Source organism: Pollachius pollachius, assembly GCF_949987615.1.
Source record: "Pollachius pollachius genome assembly, chromosome: 9".
In the NCBI taxonomy this organism is placed as follows: Eukaryota; Metazoa; Chordata; class Actinopteri; order Gadiformes; family Gadidae; genus Pollachius; species Pollachius pollachius.
The window spans coordinates 16538377-16564548 of NC_136942.1; the positions used below are offsets into that span (position 1 = coordinate 16538377).

The 26172-nt window shown below is 46.8% G+C and overlaps 1 protein-coding gene across 1 annotated transcript in view; it reads right to left on the minus strand.

Moving 5' to 3' along the window:
* znf423 (zinc finger protein 423) overlaps positions 1 to 26172 on the minus strand; it is a gene marked incomplete at its 3' end in the record, with an annotated part of 60863 nt that overhangs the window by 26706 nt on the left and 7985 nt on the right. The window contains exons 2-3 of the mRNA XM_079742841.1: positions 17559 to 17621; positions 9514 to 9714 (exon numbers count right to left, since the gene is read on the minus strand). Coding sequence (XP_079598967.1) covers positions 9514 to 9714; positions 17559 to 17621 — 264 coding nt within the window. The remainder of the gene's footprint in view (positions 1 to 9513; positions 9715 to 17558; positions 17622 to 26172) is intronic.

A 26172-nucleotide genomic window follows, 5' to 3' on the forward strand; every position in this document is an offset into this window, starting at 1 on the left:
CTAAGGAGCATGCCTGCCAGCCAGCTACCCGGCCGGCCTGCCATCCAGCTTCACAGTCAGACTGCTGACAGTTCACACGTGTGCAGCAGTGATAACACCCTAGAGAGGGCATTTGAGGCTTGTGTGCATGTGACCGTGTGTAAGAATACACTTGTATTTGCGGGTGTCCCAAAAGAGGGGCGTAACGGTGGGTTCTTCCTACACCCTTCTCTCCCTGATGGTCTTTGCCCAGCTCTCCTCCCTCTTTCTCCAACTCGCCGTCCGTCCGTTTCCACGTCGCCACTCACTCCTGCAGCACTTGATTAAGAATGCCTACTCCCCTTACCTTCCCTGTCCCTTCCCTTGCTGTTCTCCCCGAACCCCCCGGCCCCATCGCCATCCCTCCAGAGCGCTGCTTCTCTCTGACATTTGGCTGGACAAAGGCGAGCCCCCACCAGAGCGCTAGGTTAAACCCATTATGGGCCTTCCCCCAGAGGCGCTCTGCCCTTTGCCACTGCTGTATAGGATGAGGGCGCCTGCGTGTGCATTTATCCGCATACAAATCTAAACCTTTATTCATATGTATATTAATATTATTATTAGTGCATGTTTATTTATGACAGAGGGCCGTCCTGTTAGACCCTGGAAGGTCACATTGTCAACAATGTGAGCTTTTTCTTAACTGCTGGGTTAACAGAATTAACTCCCCAACAGCTTGTTCGTTGCTAATCAGTTGCAATTATACATTTCAATAATTCCTGATTGCAAAGAGACAGGTATTAACCTTTGCATACACGCAGAGAGACCACCTTGCCAGCTGGGGCCTGGGAAGCCTTTAAGGGCCTTTCAGATGGATGAGCTCCCCAGAGTATCGTGGGGCTCTTTGGTCATTCTGGGAAACCTCTACTTCATGTGGGACGTAGGAGAAAATGTTCACGGAATCTACTCCAAATGGCAGCTGCACTAATTGTGCAGTAGGACAACAACTCAAATAAATTCAACATAAAAGAAATATTTCGAATCGTGTCACCCCCTCTACTGCTAAAGTATCCTGATGGTACCGACCTGCTCATCGGTTTTCTTTCCTGAGGAAATCTGAATAATAAGCGTCAAACAAGGTTCTAAACTTTCATTAAACTTTGCCGTTTTGATGAGAGTTAGTGGTGAGAGGAAGGAAGGATCTATTTAATAAACAAATTAGAAAGACCTAGGCACGGTGCGCGTGTGTGGCCGCGTGCGTGCGTGCGTGTGTGATTTCGTCTTGGCGAAAAACTAAAACAAGCGGTTGCTACACCAACAGACACTAAACCCCACAAAGCTCAGAGAGAAAGGCCCACTCTTCATCTGAAGAGTGTGGGAGACGCAGATAGGAAGTAGAGGACGAGAGGAGATGAGAGGGGAGAGCGAAAAAGAGTAAACAGAAGGAGGGAAGGAAAACGAGGGAGGGGGGTGATTGGGGGCCGCTTTGGGCTCTGCCACCACAGGGAGTGTGCGTGTGCGTGTGTGTGTGTGTGTGTGTGTGTGTGTGTGTGTGTGTGTGTTGTGTGTGTGTGTGTGTGTGTGTGTGTGTGTGTGTGAAGGGCACACAGGGTGGGCGGGGGGCGGGCGGTAGGGTGGTGCCGTGGTGGGAGGGGGTCGACAGGAGGGATCAGAGCTTTGGGGCCAGCTCCACAGGGAACAGAGGGGAGGATGGAGAGAGGGGAAAAGAGGGAGAGAAGGGGGGGGGGGGGGGGGGGGGGGGGGGGGGGGGGGGGGGGGGGGGGGGGATGTGGTCAGTCTGTTTTGAGATCTCCGCAGGGGAGAGAGGCGGGGCTAGATATTGTGGTCTGTGTGTTTTTCTGAGCACAGAGCGGAAGGAGAAGGAGCGTTGCAGTTGAAGACAAGCGAGGAGAGATGTAGCGAGACAGAAAGTTAAGAGACACAGTGGTGAACCAAGCAGTGCCTGATAGCACTGGGGGGGAGGGATTTAGGTGAGGAGGACGGCAAAGAGGAGGAGGAAGGCGCAGAGAGAAGACTGCAGAATGAATGCTGATCCAGATGGGAGATAAAGACAGAGAATGTGGGAGAGAGAGAGAGAGAGAGAGAGAGAGAGAGAGAGAGAGAGAGAGAGAGAGAGAGAGAGAGAGAGAGAGAGAGAGAGAGAGAGAGAGAGAGAGAGAGAGAGAGAGAGAGACACGGGGGGTGCAGGGGGGTCAGCGGGGGGCTGTCCCTGGTGTGCCAGCAGGGGTCAGCGAGAGCGAGACAGTCGTAGAGTTTGAGGGTCTGAGGGTCCCAGCTATCGGCAGGGGTGCAGGAATCCAAGGGAATGGCCTGTTCCTCATTATCTGGACCCCCCCTCATCTCTCTCCCTCTCTCACTCACATATGTAAAAAAAAAAGAGAGAAGGGAGCCCATAACAGGCCCCATGACAACTCTATCCTGACTCACACACACACAGACGCCAAAATTGCATTGATTTACATTCAGTACAAACAACAGACAGCCAAATCGACAGTGACAGTGACTGCACATGTACAACACACAATTCCCAACTTGCCCCAACAGATAACAGCTATGCGTGTGGCACGTTGCTGTGAGGTGGATACATAAGCTCCTGGCCAACACTGCTCCTGGCTACTGTTAGAGGCAGACAACCACGGCGGTGCGTCCTTGTTCGGTTCAATTCACTCGTTCCACAATCGTTTTGTTTTTCGATTGAATTTGCTTCGTTTTTTTATTATAAACGAATGTATAACACCGATTGACCGTTGTGTGCCGGCCCAGGCCGCCTTCCGATTGGTTGGAGGCTGTTTAGCATAATGCAACATGGCAGGCGCCCCTGGAAGGGACCATTAAGATGGGACGGAGAGGCCAGATGTGCCCAGGATTACCACGGCGACCGGGAGGTGAGGGCTCAGCCACGAGCGCCATCTTTCATACTCCAGGCAAACAGATTAAATAAGGGTATGAAGAATAACAACGTCAATGTATTTTACTGCACAATTCAACTCTAATGAAGGAAATTGTCCTATTGGAGATGAAAATACTTTGAAGCTTACACACACACTCACACAAACAAAACGTGCCCCTACAAACACACGTGCACCTAGACACACACACACACACACACACACAGAAAGAAATAGATACAACACATTTCTGTGCCCACAGACATACACAGCACTGCACACTTACAAATATTTACTTGTCTGTCTGCAGCACAGAGACGCAGGCATACGAGGACAATGGAACAGGGAGAGAGAGAGAAAATCATTTTTTGCTACCATTTTTTTTTTTCTTCCTCTGAGCAAAGTAGAGTACATGGAATACAGCTGGTGCCAAAAAACACACATACACACACTTTTTCCTGTGTCCTTTGGCAAATTCTTCTGTTTTACTCTTGCATGAAGTAGGCAGCGATAGAGAGAGAGCGAGAGAGAGCGAGAGCAAGAGAGAGAGAGGGAAAGATATAGAGGAGAGAGACAGTGAAAGAAAGGAAAACGTCCCCGCAGAGCCTTTCTGCCGTCCTGGAGCGGGCGCGGGCCCCTGCAGCGCTGCCTGTGTAATTTTCCAGTGGTGGTGAATACAGGTATTAATAAAAGCCCCATGGGGAAGAGCACAGAATATAACCCTACATTTTCAGGCATTATGAAAGCCCGCCCCCAGGGGTCCTCGGGCTCAAATTTCTGAGATGCAGGCATTGTATTAAAAAAAAAAGCGTAGGCCCCGGGGGGGGAAGGGGGGAGAGCGAGAGAAAATCTGCTGAATTCAAAGCATTTCCAGGATCCTGGTGGGAGTCATTACTCCCACTGGAGGAGGACGATTCCCCCCCCCCTCCCTCCCCCGCACCCCTTCCTCTCTTCTGCTCCCTCTCCTCCTTAACACACACACTCCCTCACTTTTTTTTTTTTACCAAACATGTGTTGCTGACATGTTGACAGATTGCTCAGTGAGGTGTTTAGGTGCATGCAAACGGTGCGTCTGCCGAGACACAAGTTCCCTCCCACCCGCTCCAGCTCTCGCTCTCTCCTACTCCCTCGCTCCCTCCCTCTTCCTCCATTTCTCTCTGGCTCCAGATCTCCTTAGCTCCCTCCATCGGCAACCCTCTCAGCTCACCCAAAACTGCTCCTATCCATATTTCATAAAGAGGAATCTAGGCTGAGCGGGGGAGAGAGAGAGCAGGAGAGAGAGAGAGAACAGGAGCGAGAGAGAGGGAGAGAGGAGAGACAGCGTGAGCGAGAGCGCGAGAAAGAGGGCGAGCGAGAACAAGAGCGAGAGAAAGGCAGAAAGAAGGGAAGAGCAGGGGGGGCATAGGCAGGGAGGAAAGGGAAAATAAAGGGAGACAAAGAGGGATCAAGGGAGGGGAGCATGGGGAGAAGTGGATAGGGAAAGTCAGCGAGTGAAATAGAGCAACGCGGAGCGAGAGGCACAGAGTGTGTGAGAGAGAAAAAGGATGCCAAAGAAAGAGAGAACTGCCATGAAAAATGAACCCTGTGATGAAAAATGACTTCACAACCAACCCTCTCGGCCGTACCACCTCCCTGCTCCCTCTCTCTCAGCATGCTGTGCCCCCTTTCACACACGCACACACACACACACACACACACACACACACACAGAGCCCCCTTCCCCTCTGTTGGTGCCGGTCTCCCGCCTCCTCTCCCTAGAAAGCCTGAGCGGCAGCCAGCTGTGTGTGTGTGTGTGTGTGTGTGTGTGTGTGTGTGTGTGTGTGTGTGTGTGTGTGTGTGTGTGTGTGTGTGTGTGTGTGTGTGTGTGTGTGTGCGCGCATTCCGTGCCAAGGGCTTAGCGCAGGAATCTACAGGCCACCCCCGGTAGGCGGGTACAGACAGAGAGACAGAGAACAAGGGACAGAGAGACAGGCCGAGAGACCCGACAGACAGACAGGCTTGGAAAGGGGGAGAGAGAGAGAGGGACAGAGAACGAAAGAGAGAACAAGAATGAGAGAGGAAGAGAGAACGAGAGAGAAGAGAGGAAGAACGGATTGAGAGATGGATGGTTTGACAAAGCGGGTAAAGAGGTTGAGAGAGGACATAAGGGACAAGGTTGGGGATCACGTGTGTGTGTGTGTGTGTGTGTGTGTGTGTGTGTGCCGAATGGAGTGAAGGAGAGATTAAAACAGAGCGAGAATTGAAAGAGAAATGGAGAGCATTGTGACTGCAAGGGAAACTATTTATTCTGTCAGTCAGCAATAGCTTCTGGACTGCACGTGTGTATGTGCATGCATGCGCGTGCATCTCCGTCCTTCCCCCTCCTCTCTGAAAGTGATCTGTGGCTTTACTAAGTGTCTCAACCTTACAGCACTCAGCTGCTGCCCTGACGACAGACACACAAGTGTGTGCGTGTGCGTGAGTTTGTCCCCCTTCCTGTTCTTTGTGTGTCTGTGTGCGTGCGTGTATGTATGCGTGCATGTGTTCAACGTGTGAATTTGTGTGAATTAAATATTGAGGCTGTGTGCGACTGTGTGCGTGTGCACGTGTGTGTGTGTGTGTGTGTGTGTGTGTGTGTGTGTGTGTGTGTGTGTGCGCTGTGGCGCACCCCTTCCACCCACTTCGGCGCCCCAGCTGCCCAGCTGTCCTCACCCTGGTCTCCTCTGAAAATGACTCTCCATCTCACCCCTTCCTTTTCCCTGGATCAGTGTTTATGTCTTCTATCAGCGCCCAGCGGGTCTCCCACCCCACCCCACCCCCGATCGTGACACGGCCCCCCCCCACCTCCAGGGCCCGATAGACAGCCACCGCCACCAGCCCCCCACCTCCCCACGACCCCCCGTGGAGCACAGCTGCACAGGAAAGGTGGATGACAGGAAGTGGAGAAAAGAGAGAGTGTGAAAGAGCGACCGAGACAAAAAGGAAAACAACATAATCCACAGAACCCACGCAACGCAATGCATGCAATCAACGGAGCTCCTGAGCTCGGCCAGCTTACCTTCACACACTGCCCTCCTCGGCACACACACACACACACACACACACACACACACACACACACAGACTCACACACACAGACCAAACAAACTCTCACACACACACACACCTTAAACATCTACTATTAGAGGTGAGGTTAGTCGATTATTGTTTGTCAGAGACAGATCCAGATACCGGCCCCCCTGCCTGGCTGGAGAGCGACCTGACAGTCACTGTGCAGCTCCACACCACTCATTTAGTGTGCATGCGTGTGTGTGTGTGTGTGTGTGTGTGTGTGTGTGTGTGTGTGTGTGTGTGTGTGTGTGTGTGTGTGTGTGTGAGTGTGTGAGTGTGTGTGTGTGTGTGTGTGTGTGTGTGTGTGTGTGTGTGTGGCCAATCAGGGCCAGAGAATATTCTCCATTTGATCTGTAGGAGGGATTTTTCCCTGCTCCTCCTGTCCACTGGGAGTCCCTGCTCCACATTCTGACTCCTACTGAGACCTCCAGGCACTGCCCTCTGACAGACTCCCGCTCTCGCTCACTCACACACACACACACACACACACGCACACACACACACAAATCAAATGTAGAACACCGCACACTAAACGCTGCAGACACAGACATGAACAAACTTCCCTTCTATGTGCACGCTAAACCGAGAACACACACACAAACCCGAAGTCACAGGGCAGATAAAGTTCAACGTAAAAAATAAAATTCTGGGTTTCGTAAAATTGGAGACAGTAGTGATCGGTCTACATTATAGAGAGGTGGGTCAACCCATTGAGCGCACATGCAACCACACACACACACACAGAGAGACACACACCTACACACACTTCTGCCAAGGATCATCGTTCACCATCACAAATAATATGAGCCGATGTGAAACAGATGCGGTGTGTCCATGCAAGACTCCAACATTGATCAGTGCCAATGCGTGTGTGTGTGTGTATGCATGTGTACGTGTTTATAGGTCTAATTTCTCTTCACATTAATGGGGCCTTCTGCTGAAGTGTCTCTGAATTACGCGGCTCTTCACTCTAGCACCTGGGACCCAGTCAACATTTGCTGCTAACCTGGGACCCATCACTGCTATAGTGAAATTAGCTTGACAGCTAACCACGCCAATTCAGAGCCAATTGCATGCCATTTTAGAGTTCCATTCTGATTCTGAACTTGGGCCTGATTGATTACATCTGTTCCTCTTTGTTTAATATGTACCAATGAATAAAACTACACATTTTATTCTGATTACAATAAATAAGCTCTACTAGCCAATAATCATGGCAAGATCACACTCACCCACACCCTCTCTCCCTGTGTGTGTGTGTGTGTGTGTGTGTGTGTGTGTGTGTGTGTGTGTGTGTGTGTGTGTGTGTGTGTGTGTGTGTGTGTGTGTGTGTGTGTGTGTGTGTGTGTGCGGTCCCTGGGGTTTCCACCAGAGGAGATACAAATATGGTTTTACTCCATGTGTTTTAATTTAGCCTTCTTTTCAGTAATAATGACAAAGCCATGGTCTCCCTGCTAGCATTCCACCTATGTGTGTGGGATGCACCCACCGACACAAACAAATAAGAAAGCCTAAACACCACATCCCTTAACAAAAGCCAAACTCTCTCCCCCTCCCCCTCCCTTACAAACACACACATATACACACGCGCACACACACTGACACATGCAAGTACACACACATCCTGCCAGGCGCTGGGATAACTCTGCAATCTCGGGCCGTTCTCTCTCAGGGGAAAAACATGTTTTATCATTTCATTTTATTTCATTTCATTTGCCCCCCCCCCCCCTCGCTCACCCCTCACTCCGATCTTGTTCTCTCCCTCTCTCTTTCTCTCCCTCTTGCTCAGTAACATGTAGCCTTCCCCTGACTGCTGAGCTCAAATCATAGGCCACATCCTGTGCAGCGACAGCATCCCTCTGTGTGCGTGCGTGCATAAGTGCGTGCGTGCGTGCATGCGTGCATCTGTCCACATACATAAAAAAACGGCCAAAGGAAAATGTATATTGTGGAAATATATAAAAGGAAAATACATTAGAGATCTTTCCCTGCATCGGCCTAAATTGCACTACATCACGACATTACAAAATGTCCATTAATCGCATCTTTCTTATTTGAAGACCATACAAATCCCTCAAACTGGTGAGATTCTGTCAATAACGCCGAGCTGCAACCGGAGATCGATAGAGCAAGCGGTTAGAGGCTTGTGTTATACAACACACACACATCTCTGGGCAGACACACCCCTGATCAACCCCCCACACTTCCCTTTCTCTCTCGATGGGCCCTGTTCCTACATCGCCCTATCAAAGGTGAACACACGTGCTCATACACATGCTGTGTGTGTGTGTGTGTGTGTGTGTGTGTGTGTGTGTGTGTGTGTGTGTGTGTGTGTGTGTGTGTGTGTGTGTGTGTGTGTGTGTGTGTGTGTGTGTGCGCGTGTGGCAGGTTGGCTCGTTAAGTGAGCGTTTGGATTAATCTGTAGGAACCAGATGCCCCCGTCGTGTTTCTTTCAGCCCCTCCATTAATTACACTGCTACTAATAACAGCCAGTGTGTGTGTGTGTGTGTGTGTGTGTGTGTGTGTGTGTGTGTGTGTGTGTGTGTGTGTGTGTGTGTGTGTGTGTGTGTGTGTGTGTGTGTGTGTGTGTGTGTTCTCCAGAGACCATGTGGGGAAAACGGAGTTCAAGCGGTAAAGGTGCAAGTGAACATTTTAGCAGAAGAAGAAACCAAAAAAACGCTGGCTCCAAAACAAGAAGCCCTTGGTTCCATATTAGATCTATTTCTTGGTTGCGATTGGGGGGTTGTTTTAACCCTATCTAAATAATCAAGGTACAAAGTGTCCCACTGGAAACAGTCTCATCCTGCAACAAGTCATGTACCTGAACATTACCGTTCACCAAATTGTTTTCGGAAAAATGAATATCGTAAAACATACACAGATCCAACTTCGAACATTTTAACATTCCATTAAGTTCTACTAAGTTCTGTTCCACATTTAAATGGTAATGCGCTCTGTTACACCAAGATGTTAGACTGAATATCACAAGAATTGAATTCATAACTAATACCCTGGTATTATGCCTCAGTGGAGAAATTAGTCAATGCAAGAAAGGCACTGACATATCCATTCGCCCCTGAATAGTATTCGGACAAAAAGCCAACACTGGAGTAAAGCCACTGGCAGTATTTAGGTGGCGCAGACATGGAGGCCTGGCCATAAGAGTCATTATAATCAACAGCCTATTGTCGAGAAATGACAGCAGCTCTAAAAGGATACTGCTGGGCTAACTGCCTCAGTCCACTCCACACATTTTACATTCCCCCAACCCACTCTCCGTAGCTATAGTTTCTGAATTCACATCAAATATACCTCAATGATTAACCTCAATCTATACTGTATAACTCAAATATACCTCAGTGATTGACCTAAATGAATACATCTCAATGTATATAACTCAATGCAATGTAGCCCTTATCGAATACACCTCAACGTATAAGTGAATCCCACATAAACCTCTATGACGGCCGTTGACATGCGGCTGGCGAGAGGCAGACGGGCAGAGGGAGACAGACAGACAGCCCCCCACCAGGAGAAGACAGAGGGACAGTCTTACCGGCGGGGCAGTGGTGCGTGCGGTGCTCCGTGAGCTCGGCCAGACACTCAAAGTCCTGCTGGCAGTTGTCGCAGGTGAAGATGGACTCGTCGTCCAGGTCGTCGTCCTGGTCCAGGTCGTTGGGCTCATCGCGGTCCTCGTCGGGCAGCACTCCCCCGCGGCGCAGCTTAGCCTCCGCCTCCGCCTCCGCAGCGGGGACGTCTGGGCGGGACACAAGGGGGGGGGGGGGGGGGGGGGGGGGGGGGGCAACGTGAGACACAGCCACGCACAGCGGGAATCGCTCGTAAACGGGTGCGTCCACAGAATGTAAGGCTTTTGCTCGGGTGGAGAGCTAGAACGTATTTAAACGCACTCTAAACGTGTGTGTGTCACACTAAATGGACATGATAGTGGGGTGGGGGGGGGGGGGGGTAGCAAGACTGTACAGTAAATGCCTGATCCCCTGAGCTCCAATGGATCTCCATCTTCACACCTTATTATCACAACACTGAGAACCCAGTACGACCGTCACCGGCGAGCAGGCCGAGTAGAATGGAACACAGGCCGAGGAAATGGTGTGAGCGAAGCAAGGAGAGCGAGGGACAAAGAAGGAGGGATGAAGTAGGGGTAGATGCTCCAACTCTAATTGAGTGTGTGAAGGCGCGACGCACCGCCGGCTAGTTCAGAGTGCGTCCCGGCATCGTGAAAACAGTTCCCCGACATGAGCCCACCCACAACCTGGTTTTGCATAACACATCCTACAGTCGTCCAAAGGTCCAAATCAGAATACACAGAGGGTAGATAAGTAGGTGTGCCAACATGGCCCATTTGAGCAATAATGAGCTCTATAGAGAGTGCAAAAGTACGGAGAAACCCAAATGGGTAAAAACATTTATTTTGGTTGCTCATCATGGAGAAACCATGTTTCATGGCAGGAGGCGGCAAACTCTGAAGAAATATACCGAGACGTTGGTTTTTGGTTCTCCTACAACATACGAAAAACCCTGTACATATTAGATACCCAATCTAATACAGGATTCAACCGACCAAAAACCGTAAAACTAAATTTCGCATGAATTTTGTGACCTACTAGTGGTGACAAACACTGGCTTGGCAGGGTGGAGATGCTGTGGTGGGGAAAGGGTGTGTGTGTGTGTGTGTGTGTGTGTGTGTGTGTGTGTGTGTGTGTGTGTGTGTGTGTGTGTGTGTGTGTGTGTGTGTGTGTGTGTGTGTGTGTTTGTGTGTGTTTGTGTGTGTGTGTGTATGTGTAAAGAAGAGGAAGGATGGATGGAGAGAGCTGGTAAGAGGGAGGAAATGGAGGAAGGAGAGTGGGAGGGCGTTGGCCATCTGTCCAGTGGTGAGAGCACCTTCTGGCCAGGGAGGGACTGGGTCCCAGAATGAACACACACACACACACACACACACACACACACGCACACACACACACTTAACCTGATATCTCAATATGGCCAAGTTGTATTAAAAGATGAAAACGCATAATTAGTAACTCGATCATAATGACCGAGCACCTACTCTACTCATTGGAAATACAGAAGAAAGCTGTAATCCATTCAGAAGCAGACAAATAAAGCAGTGCAAATAAATGTGAACACCTGAATTTATGCATTTCACAATATACAGTTGCTGTAACATCTGATTAATACATCTAATAGAGCAAAATGCGGTGGTATGAATCTAAGCCGAATGACTACAATAGCCACTAACAATATCAAGGCGCTTGCACACTGCCCCGAAAAACGCCAACAGCAGGCCAGGTGCCAGACCCGGTGGTGTCAGATGAGCAATATTCTATAAGTTGGTGTTGCCGTTTGTTGGGGTAGTGTGCAAGCACCTTTAGAGGCTGAGAGAAATCACTTGAAAATAAGATGCCTGATGAAGGTTATGACTTGGACTATTGTCCAGTCAATTTACTCAACACTAATCTATATCTATCTATATATATCTATGAGTGTGTGTGTGTGTGCATGTCCGTGTGTACACAAGGGTTGCATCAATTAGTGTAGACCGTGATCCAGATGTAATAGTCGATACGTGCTAGACTATTGCAGACGGAGCTAGATGTAAAATCAAGCAGAAACTTGGACACACACACACACACACACACACACACACACACACACACCAAGGTGCCCCTGATGCCAGAGGTGTGAGCAGAGCCAAGTTTGGCACATGCCAACACAACCTGCTGTCATAGCAACGGGGGGGAGGAGTCATCAGAGACATATCATCATTCTCTTTCTTCTTCACCCTATTCCCTTTCTCTCCTGTGTTCATCCCTTCACTACCTCCACCAGTGTCACCTCTCTTCCTTAACCCCTTTGTTTTCAATGCTTCTGTTTAATTACACAAACACACACGTGACAGGTTACCTGCGTCCTGTCATTCTGATGTGTTATTCAATTGGGCCCATTAAAGCCCCACCCCCCTCCAAGGCCAGTCCTTCCATTTCCACTGCCGCCAAGGCCTGTTTGTCCCATGACTTATTCATATGTATATTCTACTGCATCTTCCTTCCTCTGAGAATGAAAACACATTCTGCATCTATGTCCATCACAAAACCACACACTCTTTGCCAATATTCTCATCCTCAGAAATGTACACAATATACTTACACACAAGAAGACACGTATGCAATAGCCAAACAGCGGGAGTGGCCCCCCAAGAGAGAGCAAGTGTGTGTGTGTGTGTGTGTGTGTGTGTGTGTGTGTGTGTGTGTGTGTGTGTGTGTGTGTGTGTGTGTGTGTGTGTGTGTGTGTGTGTGTGTGTGTGTGTGTGTATTGATTGAACAGTGTGGCGAAGGTCCCTAGCAAGGAGCCTGAACGGCAACCTCCCTTGTGCAGACGAACACGTGCACACAGGCATGCTTGCCAGCTGGATAGGCAAAAGCTACTCACACACACACATACACGCACACACAGAGCTCTATAGAGGACCATTATCTCTGAGTAACAGACTGTCCCTATACTAGTAGTAACAGCGCTTACACACACACACACACACACACACACACACACACACACACATCACAATCAATCATACGCAGAGGTCTAAAATTATGAATTAGAAATAATGGAAAATACAATAGTTTAATCAAGGTAAAACATGAATTGTATATACCAAGTCGATAGTGTGGAGAGAGCATTACGTGGAGAGCTTTCTCTCGCCCCATCTGCCACCCGATATGGATTTGACATCAAAATGTCATTATGTTGTAGAGAGTCACTAACGGTCTCGAGCTTTCCCTAATGCCTTCCTCGATGCTGGATTTCTTAGTGTCTGCGGTGAGCTGCTTTAACTAGTGCTACTAGAGCTGGACACTAGGGAGGTCTAGTTGCATCGTCTCTTAATCCACAGTGATATGCCAGCATGGGTGTGTCACATCTGTCATTCAAGTGCATCTTAAGACACATTGATAAAAACCCTTTACTCGATTGCATCTGCGACGAATTATGAGGTCACTTTACATATAGTGTGGTTTTGTGTAAGCAGATTATTGAGATAATGAACATGCAATGAGCTTAATGTACGACTAGAGGGAACCCAAAGAGGGACGCCGGAAGATCCCAGAGGAATATGCACTTAAAAGGGTTAAAAAAACGAAAAAATACAAAAAAAGCTGAGTAACTCGAAAAACACAAATTTTAAAATGTACATATTAATATTTGTTTTTCAAATGGGCCTGCTGTGTGTTTACTTAATAACTAACAGTATATGCTCAGATATAATAAAAACCCTCAAGCATGTTATGGATTCGCAACTGTTCAACAATCTAATAAGTTATGAGTATTCATAAATAGGATGCAGATTTTTGGTAAAGACTTAAAAAAAAGAATTCTGTCAAGTGCTCAAACCTCTGGGTTTGAAGAACATAGAAAACGGGCAAACATGGGGGGGAGGAATGGATCCAAGTGTTGGAGGTGGCGGCCCGCTCCGAGTCCAGTGGCCTGTCTGGCCACTGGACTCACACACACACACACACACACACACACACACACACACACACACACACACACACACACACACACACCTACACACACACACACACACACACACACACACACACACACCTGTCTGGCTTCCAGCAGCATGTTTAGAAACCAAACATTCTTCAACACAAGGCCCCTTTTCTCTTGACTACGTCAAGCTTCGGATCAGGTCACACTCACGCACACACACACACACACACACACACACACACACACACAAGGAACAGGTCAACAGAACGCATCTATGCATTCTCATTGCTATATCCTTCAATAGAACCCGGGTACTGTCGAATATATAGTTCTCTAGCTGGTCGTTTGCTTGAGGGTGGAACAAAAATATTTAAGGGGTGTGTCAAAAAGGAGGGTTCCATAAGATAAATTAGCATTTGTGTTGTTTACTAATGCTTTTCCTAAACGGTGGTTTAATCCAACATGACCACAAGAGAACTTTATGAGAAAAAGCTATTTCTTTCATTAACAGAACGAATGGCAACCAACTTCTAGAAGTGTCAGGTCAGACCATAGTCCATTGTTGAAGAAATTACATTTGGAGACAATGACAATTGAAGACAACTTGAAAAGGAAGTGTACTTTTTTACCTTGACGGCTCATTTCCGTCCTTTGTGATTTTCACACAAATGTGTGCGCAGGCGTGCACAACACTGCCAACGGATACTAATGATTGCGATTGTGTACTTAGAGAGATAGGTCTCAGGGATATAAGGTTGTTAAAATAAAGCATTGCAATTTACTTGGAAATGCGTCACATCCCCAGATACTGTTGCATGCGATTTGAGAGTGACATTGTCACACAAGAGGAATACAATGGGGAAAATCAATCTGTGCTTATGTACTATGAGGTTAATCCAGGGAGAACGTCTTGTTGGTTTGACAACAAGCCACCTGGACATGAACGCAAGTGTGGAGATTTGAACTCATACGAGTTGAAGCCCCAGCTTGCGTGCGTGCGTGCGTGCGTGCGTGTGTACGTGCGTGTGTGTGTGTGTGTGTGTGTGTGTGTGTGTGTGTGTGTGTGTGTAAGCTGGGACAGGTGCAGCTGGACAAGGATACCTTAGCTTCACCGATGCTACCTCCCTCTGTTTCTGTTTCTCTGTGTGTGAGTCTTTATAACAGGAAGGCAAGGCTCCTGTCTGTCCCTCTAACCTTGCCACCAGACATGCATTGTGTGTGAATGAGTGAGTGAATTAATAGGTGCGTGTGTGGCCTGTGTTTTCACACATCGTCTCGGGTCTCCAGGGACAAGATGTACAGGAAAACACTCAGGGTCAGACGGCCCCCTGGAGGGCCTCGCGAGGGGCCTAGAGAGCAGCACCCAATGCAGTGGTGTCTAGAGGAACAGGCTGATGTAAGGACCCACCAACGTCATGGAAGTAAAGGGGAAAACACAAACAACGCCGACAAGACGACAGCTGCTAACCGATGCCATCCTGTTTTGATCTTTAGCCACACAAGCATATACACCGATTAAAACATTTAAAAATGGTGCAACCCACACACACATATACAGAGTTCAATTGTGCATCACAGACAAAACACAAAAACATACACACACAGAAACTGTTTTCCTGCGGCAGCCTTTGGGAAATTAAAACTATATTATGGATCTCCAGGGGTTAGGAAGGAGGGAGAGAGAGAGAGAGAGAGAGAGAGAGAGAGAGAGAGAGAGAGAGAGAGAGAGAGAGAGAGAGAGAGAGAGAGAGAGAGAGAGAGAGAGAGAGAGAGAGAGAGAGAGAGAGAGAGAGAGAGAGAGAGAGAGAGACACACTAGTGTCCTGTTTTTCATTTGCCGTCCTGGTGATCATGAAGATATTACAGCGTGGGAGTGGAACTGCCCTCCCCCCCTCACCAGCATTCCCTCTTCACCCTGCCATCGTGCCTCTCATTCTCTCTCGCTCTCTCTTTCTTCTGCCATTGTTCCACAGGGAGCAAGAAAACAAACTGGAAAAAAAAAACTTGCTCTCCCAGCCCAGAGATGGGTGGATGGATGGAAGTTAGAATAGATGGATGGATGACAATTAGGGCTGACTGTATGTGCTGTGCATGCACACCCCCGAGATGGCCAGCCCAATGCCCTGGCTAGTAACACACACACACACACACACACACACACACAAACACACACACACACGTCTCACCGGCTGCGAGTCATGATAATCGAATCGGTCTCAGTTTCTCGGTTTCCTCCTTGGAGATATGACAGGCTTTGTTCTCCCCCGTGACTAATAACCAGCACGCTGTGTGTGGGACTGGTTTGTGTCAGTGTGGTGTTCAGCAGTGTAGTAAAGTGAGCAAATGTACTGAATTTGCACACTTTACTGACGCCGTACTAAACTAAACACACTACTGCCCCCCAAGACCTTGTTGATAAGAGCTGAATGTGGAAATGGTATGGAAAAGTGACACACACACACACACACACACACACACACACACACACTCTCTCATAGCGGACCGGGAGGGCAGAGGGAGAGGCCCATGGGTCGGGGGGGCGGGCAGCTGCGGCCTGCTCCCCTGTAGTTCAGAAGTCTCCCCCTTTCCACACAAGCGCCTCAGCTTTCAGACTCCTCTTGAGGGGAAAGACGGACATGGGAACAGGAAGGACAAGAAGAAGGAGGAGTTTCTGTGTGTGCGTGTGTGCGCGCACGTGCGTGTGCGTGTGTGCGTGTGTGTGTGTGTGTGTGAGGGGAGCCAAGGGTCTTTCCAAACGCATCACACCATTTACTCAGAAAGAGGGCGAGAGAGAGGGGATAGGTGCACATCTAACAGTGTGATGGAAGCATGGCATTTCTCTCTGCTTCTCCTCCCTTTGTTTACGGCCTGCTCTGTCCTCTCTGACACCATCTCCCAGGGACTTCCAAGGAAGTGGTTTGTGTCTTTTATATACTTAAACAAGACCAAAAACGGTTGCGCGCAAACACACACACACACACGCACACACACACACGCACACGCACACACACACACACAATCTCTAAGATCTGAGAGGCTAAATAGTAGAAGATGGATAAGGAGAAGGCGACAGAGGGAGAAGGTGTTAATATAGATATCCACACTTTACAGAGCAGCTGACTAAGGAGTGCGGCCTATCACACACTGAGGCGTGCGTGTGTGATAGGCCAGAGGGGGTGCGTGTGTGAGTGTGTGCTCAAACGTGTGTGTGTGTGTGTGTGTGTCTGCATATGTGTTTGCGTGTGTAAGCTCCTGGGGGGGGGTGGGGGTGCTGACTGAGGTCCTGGGGGGCTCGCCAGAACTGCTGTGTATGTTAGATCCTGCAGGAAGCCAAGGTCCCAAGACACACACACACACACACACACACACACACACACACACACACACACACACACACACACACACGCAGGCACACACACACACCGCCCCCGGAGGAGGGTTCACACAGTGCTAAGGAAGGGAGGTGGGGTGTGGAAGGGCCGCAGGAGGATGAAGGGAGTGTGTGTTCCTACACACGGACACGCACACACATTTTCCTACGCCTCCTTCCCTGAAGAACTGAACCATGGAGGAGAAAAGGGAAAGGTAGGAGAGAAACACAGGGAACGAGAGAGACAGAAAGAGAGCAACCCAGCTGGAGGAAAAAGAGAGAGTGAAATAGAGACAGGGAGAGAGAGACAGAGAGAGCGTACCAAGCATTTACCCCCTATTCAGCAGTATGTCTCAGGGCCTCTGTAGACCTCCAGTCAGTAGCTGGGCTGTGTTAAGTGTGCCCTGATAGACTGCAAGTCTGTGCTCTACAAGTAGCCTTTCATGACACCACTGCACTAATTCTACTCCTGCCACTGCTAAACGAAGACAGCGTCGCGCGAGTACAGAGTGTGCGCTTTCAGGTACTTTCTGATGCAGAACGCCATAAACTTAGTAAGCCAAGCGCGGGAGTTGTATCCTCTCGGTCAATAGTGAAGTCTACTTCACACCCCGCTCTCATTACATTCTAGACAATCCAATGTAAATCATATGGAATTTATGTTTAGAACAGCTTGTGTCTGCGTGCGTGTGCGTGTGCGTGTGCGTGTGAGCACAGTACCTGTCTGGACATTCGATTCATCCCAGGTTCCCCCACACTCGGAAGACTCTCCATCTTCCACTGCTGGGGAGAGAGGGAGAGAGACAGACGGAGGGACGGAGAGACAGGCAGAGGTTTAATACCAGCGTAAGCATGAAAGAACAGTGTTATTTTCTCCACTGTGCCTTCGGGTTCAAGGCACAGTTGGAGCCAGGGTTTAACCTAAGAAATCTTTTCGGACTGTGTGTGTTTACGGGAATGTGTCAAAACATTCCCAGCTATTTTTTTTATGTTCATCCAAATCTGGATCTCAGCAAACACCGGGGTCGGCATGGTGACAGAGGAGTCAATGCTTAGCTATTGGCCGGACTGACTCATAGATAGGGTCTCTATCTTTCCTCTTGTAACACAGTGATCTTATGAGTACTGGTGTAAGCCTGGACAGGATCAGACCACACTGTCCTATTTTATGCAATCATCCCTTGCACTGACATTTGCTGTCTAGAAAAAAAATACTGGACAATCTAATAAAAATCACAGTTTAACAAATATAAATACTAGGAATGTTTTGTTCTGTAAACTGGAAATGGTCAACAGGCAAGAAAAGAAAACCCACTTTCTTTAGACACAAACACACAGGAGATCAAAGCTGGAATGTGTAACTTCCTGGGTATAACAGGAAGTAGGAAGTACAGCTGGCACATAAACAGGAAAAGGATAGAGTAGCCACACAAAAGGGTTTCCTGTCACCTCGCTCTTCCTCACCAAAACAGAGGGTATTTCCTGTGACCCCGCCCCCCCCAAAACACACACACACACACATACCGCACAGCACATACACACACACACACATGATATCTGTATCAACCTTATTGAAAAATCAACACCCTCTTCCTAAAGGGCCTCATCAACAAGGAGTTGTGTATTAGCCCGCACCGTGGGCGATCGGGATTTCTCCGCTGCTGCCCCCAGACTACGGAACGCCCTCCCCGACCGCCTGAAGGCCCTACAGACTACAGCTGTTTTGAAACTAAACCTTAAGACTTATCTTTTTAAAAAAGCCTTTTGCTAATTTCCCTTCTACTGTTTATGTATTATGTTTTAACAACCCCTTTTATTTTATTTTTTTCTCTCTCTTGAACTCTGTAGCACTTTGAGATTTCTGAATGTAAAGTGCCCTATAAATTAAATATATTATTATTAGTATTATTATTATTATTATTATTATTATTATTATTATTATTATTATTATTATTATTATTATTATTATTATTAGCCGGCTCTTCATGTAGAGAGACTAATCACTTTCGGTCAGCCATGCCTTATTCCAGTCAAACTGAAAGAAAAAGGCCTACACGGTTTATGTTGAATTCAAAGTCCATTTGTTTCTGGAAATGGCCAATGGACATTTGTCTTATTTAACCATTTGCACATAGTTTATCCCCTGAAGACTTTAACTTGAGAATATTGCAATATTTATATTTACTATGTGTAAAGAGTGGATTTGAAATTGTATTAAGTCTTGTGTTCAAAATATAAACAGTCAGTAGTTCTTTGTTATTCACTTTCTTTCTCCTGTTAAATTATTACTCTTAATATAAATAAATACCAGGGTGTTATTATACCAAGCTACACCAAATGTTTAAGCAGAGGTACATGAACTAGCTCTGATAAATTGAACTTTGGAGCATTCAGCAGCAACCGTGTTGAAGTATGACTTCATATTGGTTTGAGCCAAGAGAAACTACAGGCAAGGCTTTTAGCTGACCAATCCAAGATGATTCATTGCCCGCATACACACACACACACACACACACACACACACAAACACACACACACACACAGTGGTCTCCTGTTTCCCACTGTTATGGTCCCATCTCTGCTCTCACTCTTCCAGTACATGTTACCATAAGTCTATGTTTAATAACTTATGTTGTATAAGAATGGCCTGGAGGTGAACTTGGAAGCAAAACAAAAAGAAGAGGAACTCTACCTCTGGGCCAGCACTCATATGTATGTTCTGTTTCATTCATAAATCCATGCAAACCGTACAGGAGACCGACCCAGAGTAAGAACAAGTCTGTCAAATTTGATAAATGTTCAATTAGGCGTCACCAATCACATCCAGGACAAACAGCTCTGTGGTCGAGTAATAGCTTGTCATTAATATCGACTGCCAGGTTACTTTCTGTGGCTAAATCCACCTTAGACTCAACAGCGATCTATCTTAACCTGAACTTGAACAGTTAAGCTGGCGTTTCTGGTTATAAAATTTGGCAGCTTTATATATCAATTTGAGAGAATAATGATACGTGTTGAGTGTCAGACAGATTGGGGGACTACTTGACCTTGCCTTGAATGTAACTAATGTATAGGTCTAAGTCCTTACTAAAGTGGTATCCCTATCTCACAATGTGTTAATGCCCAGCTCCTCTGGGTCTTCACACACTTATCACAGGTGACAAATCATTTTCCAACGGGTTTAAGCCTGTTTGCCCTTAGAAATTGCTTCAGACGTATGGGGACACAATTACTACCTCCTATTCATTCAATTATGGAATATATGATCTGACCCTTTAATTAATCTATAAAACCACATATTATTCACTCAATACACCCTTTTAAAGATATTTACCAATTATATTCCAGAGGAACTAGAGATACTTTTCTATCTATCAGTGAGGTTCAAATCAAGCTGGAGCCCAACGACTGATGTTGCGTCACAACTGTAAGATAGGTGTGTACTCACCAGAGAAAACACACAATACAAGTAGCTTTCACACAAACACACACACAGACACACATGTTGAGAAGAGAATGTAAGAATACAAATATTATGCAAACACCTAAAAGTCTAAAGGAGAAAGCTGGTTTGATTGAAAAGGCAGATCTCCAAAGAGACAGACAATGTTTCCATGCATTCATAGTTGGTTGGGCAAATTTGTAAAATGTTTAGCTAGTTCTGTAGTCAACTAGTAGAGCTCGCCATTTATAACAGCCCAGTTCCACCTTCCGATTCCACCCCTGATGAGACCACTGGGAGTTCAGAGTGTGGGGAATACACTGTGTTTCATTAGCCAAGCACACATAGCTTTATTTAGATTCCCACATCCTCTCGCTCGCTCTCTCTCATCACCCCCCCGCCCGGGAGACACACACCGCTACTGTGAACCCTGGGCACAACAGTGTGTGTGTGTGTGTGTGTGTGTGTGTGTGTGTGTGTGTGTGTGTGTGTGTGTGTGTGTGTGTGTCCAAGGACATAATGTGACACGTCACACGATAACCACCATTATATTTGTATTCCCTTATTCTTATTCTCCATTGGATTTTGTGAGGACAACAGTTCCTTCAATCATTCATCCATTCTTTAACATCCTTCCCTTTATTTTACAGGTCATGTGTTCTATTTCTAAGCGTCTGCTTCGCGCCTTAGTCTATTTAAAAGTTGAGAACAAACCAGTCCGTTGGGAGCACCTGCACACACACCTACATGGATGTGCACATACACACACTCTGCCTCCCAGTCTGTTTAGCATAATGTATTCCTAGATTACAGATATTCCTTTGTATTATAACTTGTTAGTCGCTGAAAGATTAGTAGTGTCAAAATGTTGTTACGCAATCTTTCTGCCACAATGTTGCTTTCTTCTCTCTCACACACAAACACACCAAAAGTAAACGTGTACAAAATACCTACTTGTTAAATAAAGTAATCAACACAGACAACAAGTTCTGGACCCACCTTGATGTTGTGTATAAGAATGTGTGTGTGTGTGTGTGTGTGTGTGTGTGTGTGTGTGTGTGTGTGTGTGTGTGTGTGTGTGTGTGTGTGTGTGTGTGTGTGTGTGTGTGTGTGTGTGTGTGTGTGTCTACTAGCCATCTAATTAAGTCCTTGACAAAAGGCTCTGCCCCTCTCCCTATGGACACTATTACTGTGTATGTGTGCCTGTGAATTGTGTGTGTGTGTGTGAGAGTTATGTTTGGGAGAGAGAAGAAAAAGGAATAAAGAGAAAAAGACACTGTGTGTGTGTGTGTGTGTGTGTGTGTGTGTGTGTGTGTGTGTGTGTGTGTGTGTGTGTGTGTGTGGAGCATCTCTAGCAGCATGGGGCATGCTTTGGTGCACACAATAAACAGCATACAACATTATCCCTTGTGCACGCACATGCATGAATGCTTATCGGCCGTAAAAAAGATATACTGTACAATAAAAAAAATAATAATAAAGAGTACAATGGCTGCTTAACCGTTACACTGAACATTTCGCTACTACACAACAAACATACAAAGCCTCACCACAAACACAGTGAATCTACAAAAAGCTCCCTAATAGGGACACATGTATGCACTAATAAGCAGTTTGCTTATTAGACCAATTTGATGTACTCGCATCATTCTTTAAATTATCGGTTGTGCATCTTCATGGTTGAATGCAATGATTGTAAGCTTAATAAACACAATCAGCTTAATAAACTTAATGTCATATTCATTCAATTCTATTTGGTTTAACGTGCATAAAAAACGAACCTGGACGTCATGATTTTAATTAATTAAATTGATAGTGCTGTTTGACATAAAAGTTGTAGCATCAAGCGTAATGTGCATTTTTATCTGTTGAGTCACTTTATACGAACCTTATATTTGATTATTTTCCCGTTAAGGATGTGCATATCTAGCTCACTTTGTAAACAATTATGGACAACCTGACTTTACCAAGAACTTTAACAAAAAATGAATAAAGTTTCAAATTAAATCACCTCAAAGATGTGCATAATAATATATTTCATATATTTTCACTAGTGGTTTTCACAAGAAACCAATGTTTTTTTCACATTAAATCAACCTCCAATTCCAGTCCATACGTCCACATTTTGGATTGTTCTGTGCTGCAGAGAATGCATTTTGCAGAGAGTGGGAGGAGACAACGTGGCAATGCAGGCCCTTACTAATACCCTGCATTTCAAAATTTGTATTTTTCCCCTTTTCATATAGTTTGCTATAAAAAATAAATGTCCATCTACCACCCTTCTCTATCTCATGCCTCATGTTTTTAGACACACGCCATCTCATACACACACACACACACACACACACACACACACACACACACACACACACACACACACACACACACACACACACACACACACACACACACACCTAGTCCCGAGGGGGCTTTGAGTGCTGCCATTCCGAGATTCCCTTCGATGAGCGGGTCACTGTGTCCAATCCTGCGCTGGCAGGATGGCACAAGAAGGCGGGACATAGGCAGGGCAGCATGTGATAGGCCGGCTATTTGTCCTGTAGGGGCCGCACGATTGACAGCTGGAGCTGGACAAAGAGAGCGCAAATGTCCAAAACACAAGGGCTCTTTATTAATATCTTCAACAAACGTGTTTTATAAAAAAATTCAATGCATACATTCGCTTCTACTTACTCTGCTGTCGGCCAATTTAATTCAATTCTCTCAAATCCAACAAACACACCAAAAATCCCTCACTTCCATATATTTCCAGAGGGAGTCTCTCATTGGCTGCCCTCCCTGTCCCTCAGGAACGCCACTGCGGCACGACTGGCTAAGAGCTGATGCCAATCTCTACCCACAGCCCACCCCTTGGGGGTTCCCTAACTTCAATGGGCTGTCCACACACACACACACACACACACACACACACACACACACACACACACACACACACACACATAAATATATGTATATATATGTATAGTCAGGGGACAGGGACAGAAGCTGATTAACCAAATACTTTTATCAGCAGGAAAAACCGTGCTCTCTGTCGGCCTGGCTTCTGAACAAAACAGCCTTAAAATTCCACAAACAAACATGCGCGCTCACACACACACACAGCACAAAGCCACTGGCCAAAAGCACAATGCTTGTCTAGGGACTAGAAAAAGTGTGTGTGTGTGTGTGTGTGTGTGTGTGTGTGTGTGTGTGTGTGTGTGTGTGTGTGTGTGTGTGTGTGTGTGTGTGGTGTGTGGTGTGTGGTGTGTAGGGGACAGAAGAAGCAGAGGGCTTAGACGGATGGCAGCGGGAGGAAGAACATCAACAGCGGCCGTAGAGCCTGGCGGACAAGCTCCATCGCTCCATCGCTTCCCCGATCTCTCCCTCTCTCTCTCTCTCTCCTCCCCTCAGCTTCTCCCTTTCTCATTGCCAAAAGGGAGAGCGCAGAGAGAGCTGACCTCCCTCCACACGCCTTTATCTCAGTCAACGCTTCTCAACCCTCTCCATATCTTCCTGGGCCCCCGTCTCTGCATCGCTCCCCCCCCCCCCCCCCTATACTATACCCCCTGTGCCAGACTATATCCTGAGAATCATCCGTTCTATTTATTTTCAATCTCTTCTCTTTTCCACATCACTCAATAGTGAGATCCTGATTGATGCGTCCGACCCCAGCCAGCTCAGTCCCTGTCTGGATCTAATTCTTCATGCTTAAGAAAGCCTCCACAGACTAGAGGCCCCGTGAAGTCAACAACACACATTTGTTGTGTGACGGTGGCCCAACCGGTTGCTTGGAACGGCCATGAATGATTGTAAATGAAAGGTCTTTTGGTCTCCGGCAACGATTGGATCCTATACAATCCATTTGAGCAGGTTCAAAAAGGGAGGTTCGTACATCAAGGGGGCAAGTCCAGATGTCCACCCACAGTGTCAATACACTTTCTTAACTGAGCATAGTTGAAGGCGTGTTCTGTACTCATGAACTCTGTGTTTAAGGGAACTCATTAATGTTCACTCCAAAGATAATTGCAGTGATTCGCAAGCTCCCTCATCAGGATGGCAGCATCTCTCCCCATCCATCCACGGCTCTGCTGCTTAACAAGAAGAACCAAGTGCAAAATGATGGCGGCAAATGTCTCCAAAAAGGTAACTACGAGCAACACACAAAACAAGCATGCTGTGTTTATGCGCGTTTGCCTCTCCTCACATGACAAACACCGGGAGAGGAGAGGATAGGTCGGTACCTGTTGTGAAGTGTGGAAAGGTAAGAGGAGAGCGCAGAGAGAGGCGGTAGGCCTGCCATAAAAAAAATACTAAATCGGTGAGCGCCCCACCAGAGAAAAGGAGAGAGAGTGAAAGTGAAAGCGGAAGAAAAGCATTCCTCTGGAGTGGCTCCACTCTGGGGAAGGTTCCAGAAATAACTGAACTAAAAGTTCCCCCAGCACCCTGCACTCACCATTACAGACTGGGGCGCGCACGCATATCGCACGCACGCACATACGCACGCACACGCACACACACACACACAAACACACAAATAAGACATGGCACCAGGAGTTCACTTAAAGCAGCTAAAAGCAGGGGGAAGACAGGAGGAAGACATTTCTTGTATGTGTCATTAAAAGGTGTACACACACACAAACACACACACAAACACACACATACTTAAATGTTCATAGTGAAAGCCAACTAGCAGACTTTTGGCTGGTGGTGGGGCATGATTGTCTTCTCTTTTAGTACAGGCTTGGGAGTGATTTTAAACTGGAGACTCCAATTTCACACCAAGGCATTATTTAGCTTGATACAAACTTGATTAGGGGGAGAGAGAGAGAGAGCTTTGTGTCATGATGAATTACTGGCGGACAGATTAACTTACTTTGTCATTCTCTTTTGGGAGTAACAACACACACACACACACACACACACACACACACACACACACACACACACACACGCACACACACACACACACGCACACACGCACACGCGCACACACACACACACACACTCTCTCTTTCTAGTCCCTAGATGACAGCGTGGCTAGTTGTGTTTGTTTTGTGAGAGTTCACTTGTCATCCAGGGTCTTATCCCAAACCTAGACAGAGGCAGCCCAAGATCAACGGCCCGCTGGGTCAAGAGAGGTTGTCCCAGCTAACAGAAACAAAGCTTCAAGACCCAAGTATCATCCACCCATAATAATGACTGCAGTGTTCGATAAGGGTTCTAAGAAAAAGGCTTTACTTGTATGCAATTGTCTAAATACACTTGTGTCTCTAACATTTTCCATTTCATGTTACCTGGCAACAAATATAGCAGTGAGGCCGCAGACTTTTTTTGTGCTTGTATTGCTTAGCAACAGATTTTGGTTACAAGGTAAGAAAGACATAGTAGTTCACATCTTTGCATATGAAAAGGAGTTGGTTCAGTTACAGTATTTGATCATAGTCAGCCTAGAATGAAAGCCTTTACTTGCCAAGATAACAAATATATAATATTTTGTTGGTATATTCAAAGGGTTCCACACAGCCATAGAGTAGCCATGTACCAAAGGCAAATTTGTAGGTTAGTAGGGGTTTCTTTTTTTGTTTATGTTGGAGGATATGTCCCAGCTGACTTAAGAACTGTATAATATGTGGGCATTTATTGTGGTGCAAGTCCCTCCTTATGTCCTTCAGCATCATCACGTTAAATTACCATAGAACCAACGCACAACGCATCAAGAAGTCAGTAATATCCAAAAAGTCAAATGAATAAAACTAAGAAAATTATATTGTTGGTATGATGATGCATCAATGGTTCATAGGTTATTCATCTATGTTTGGTAATTCAACAATTCCCAGTATGCTTACGTTTCTGAACCCACCAACACATCATTGATACCCATTTCTAGGTCATCTC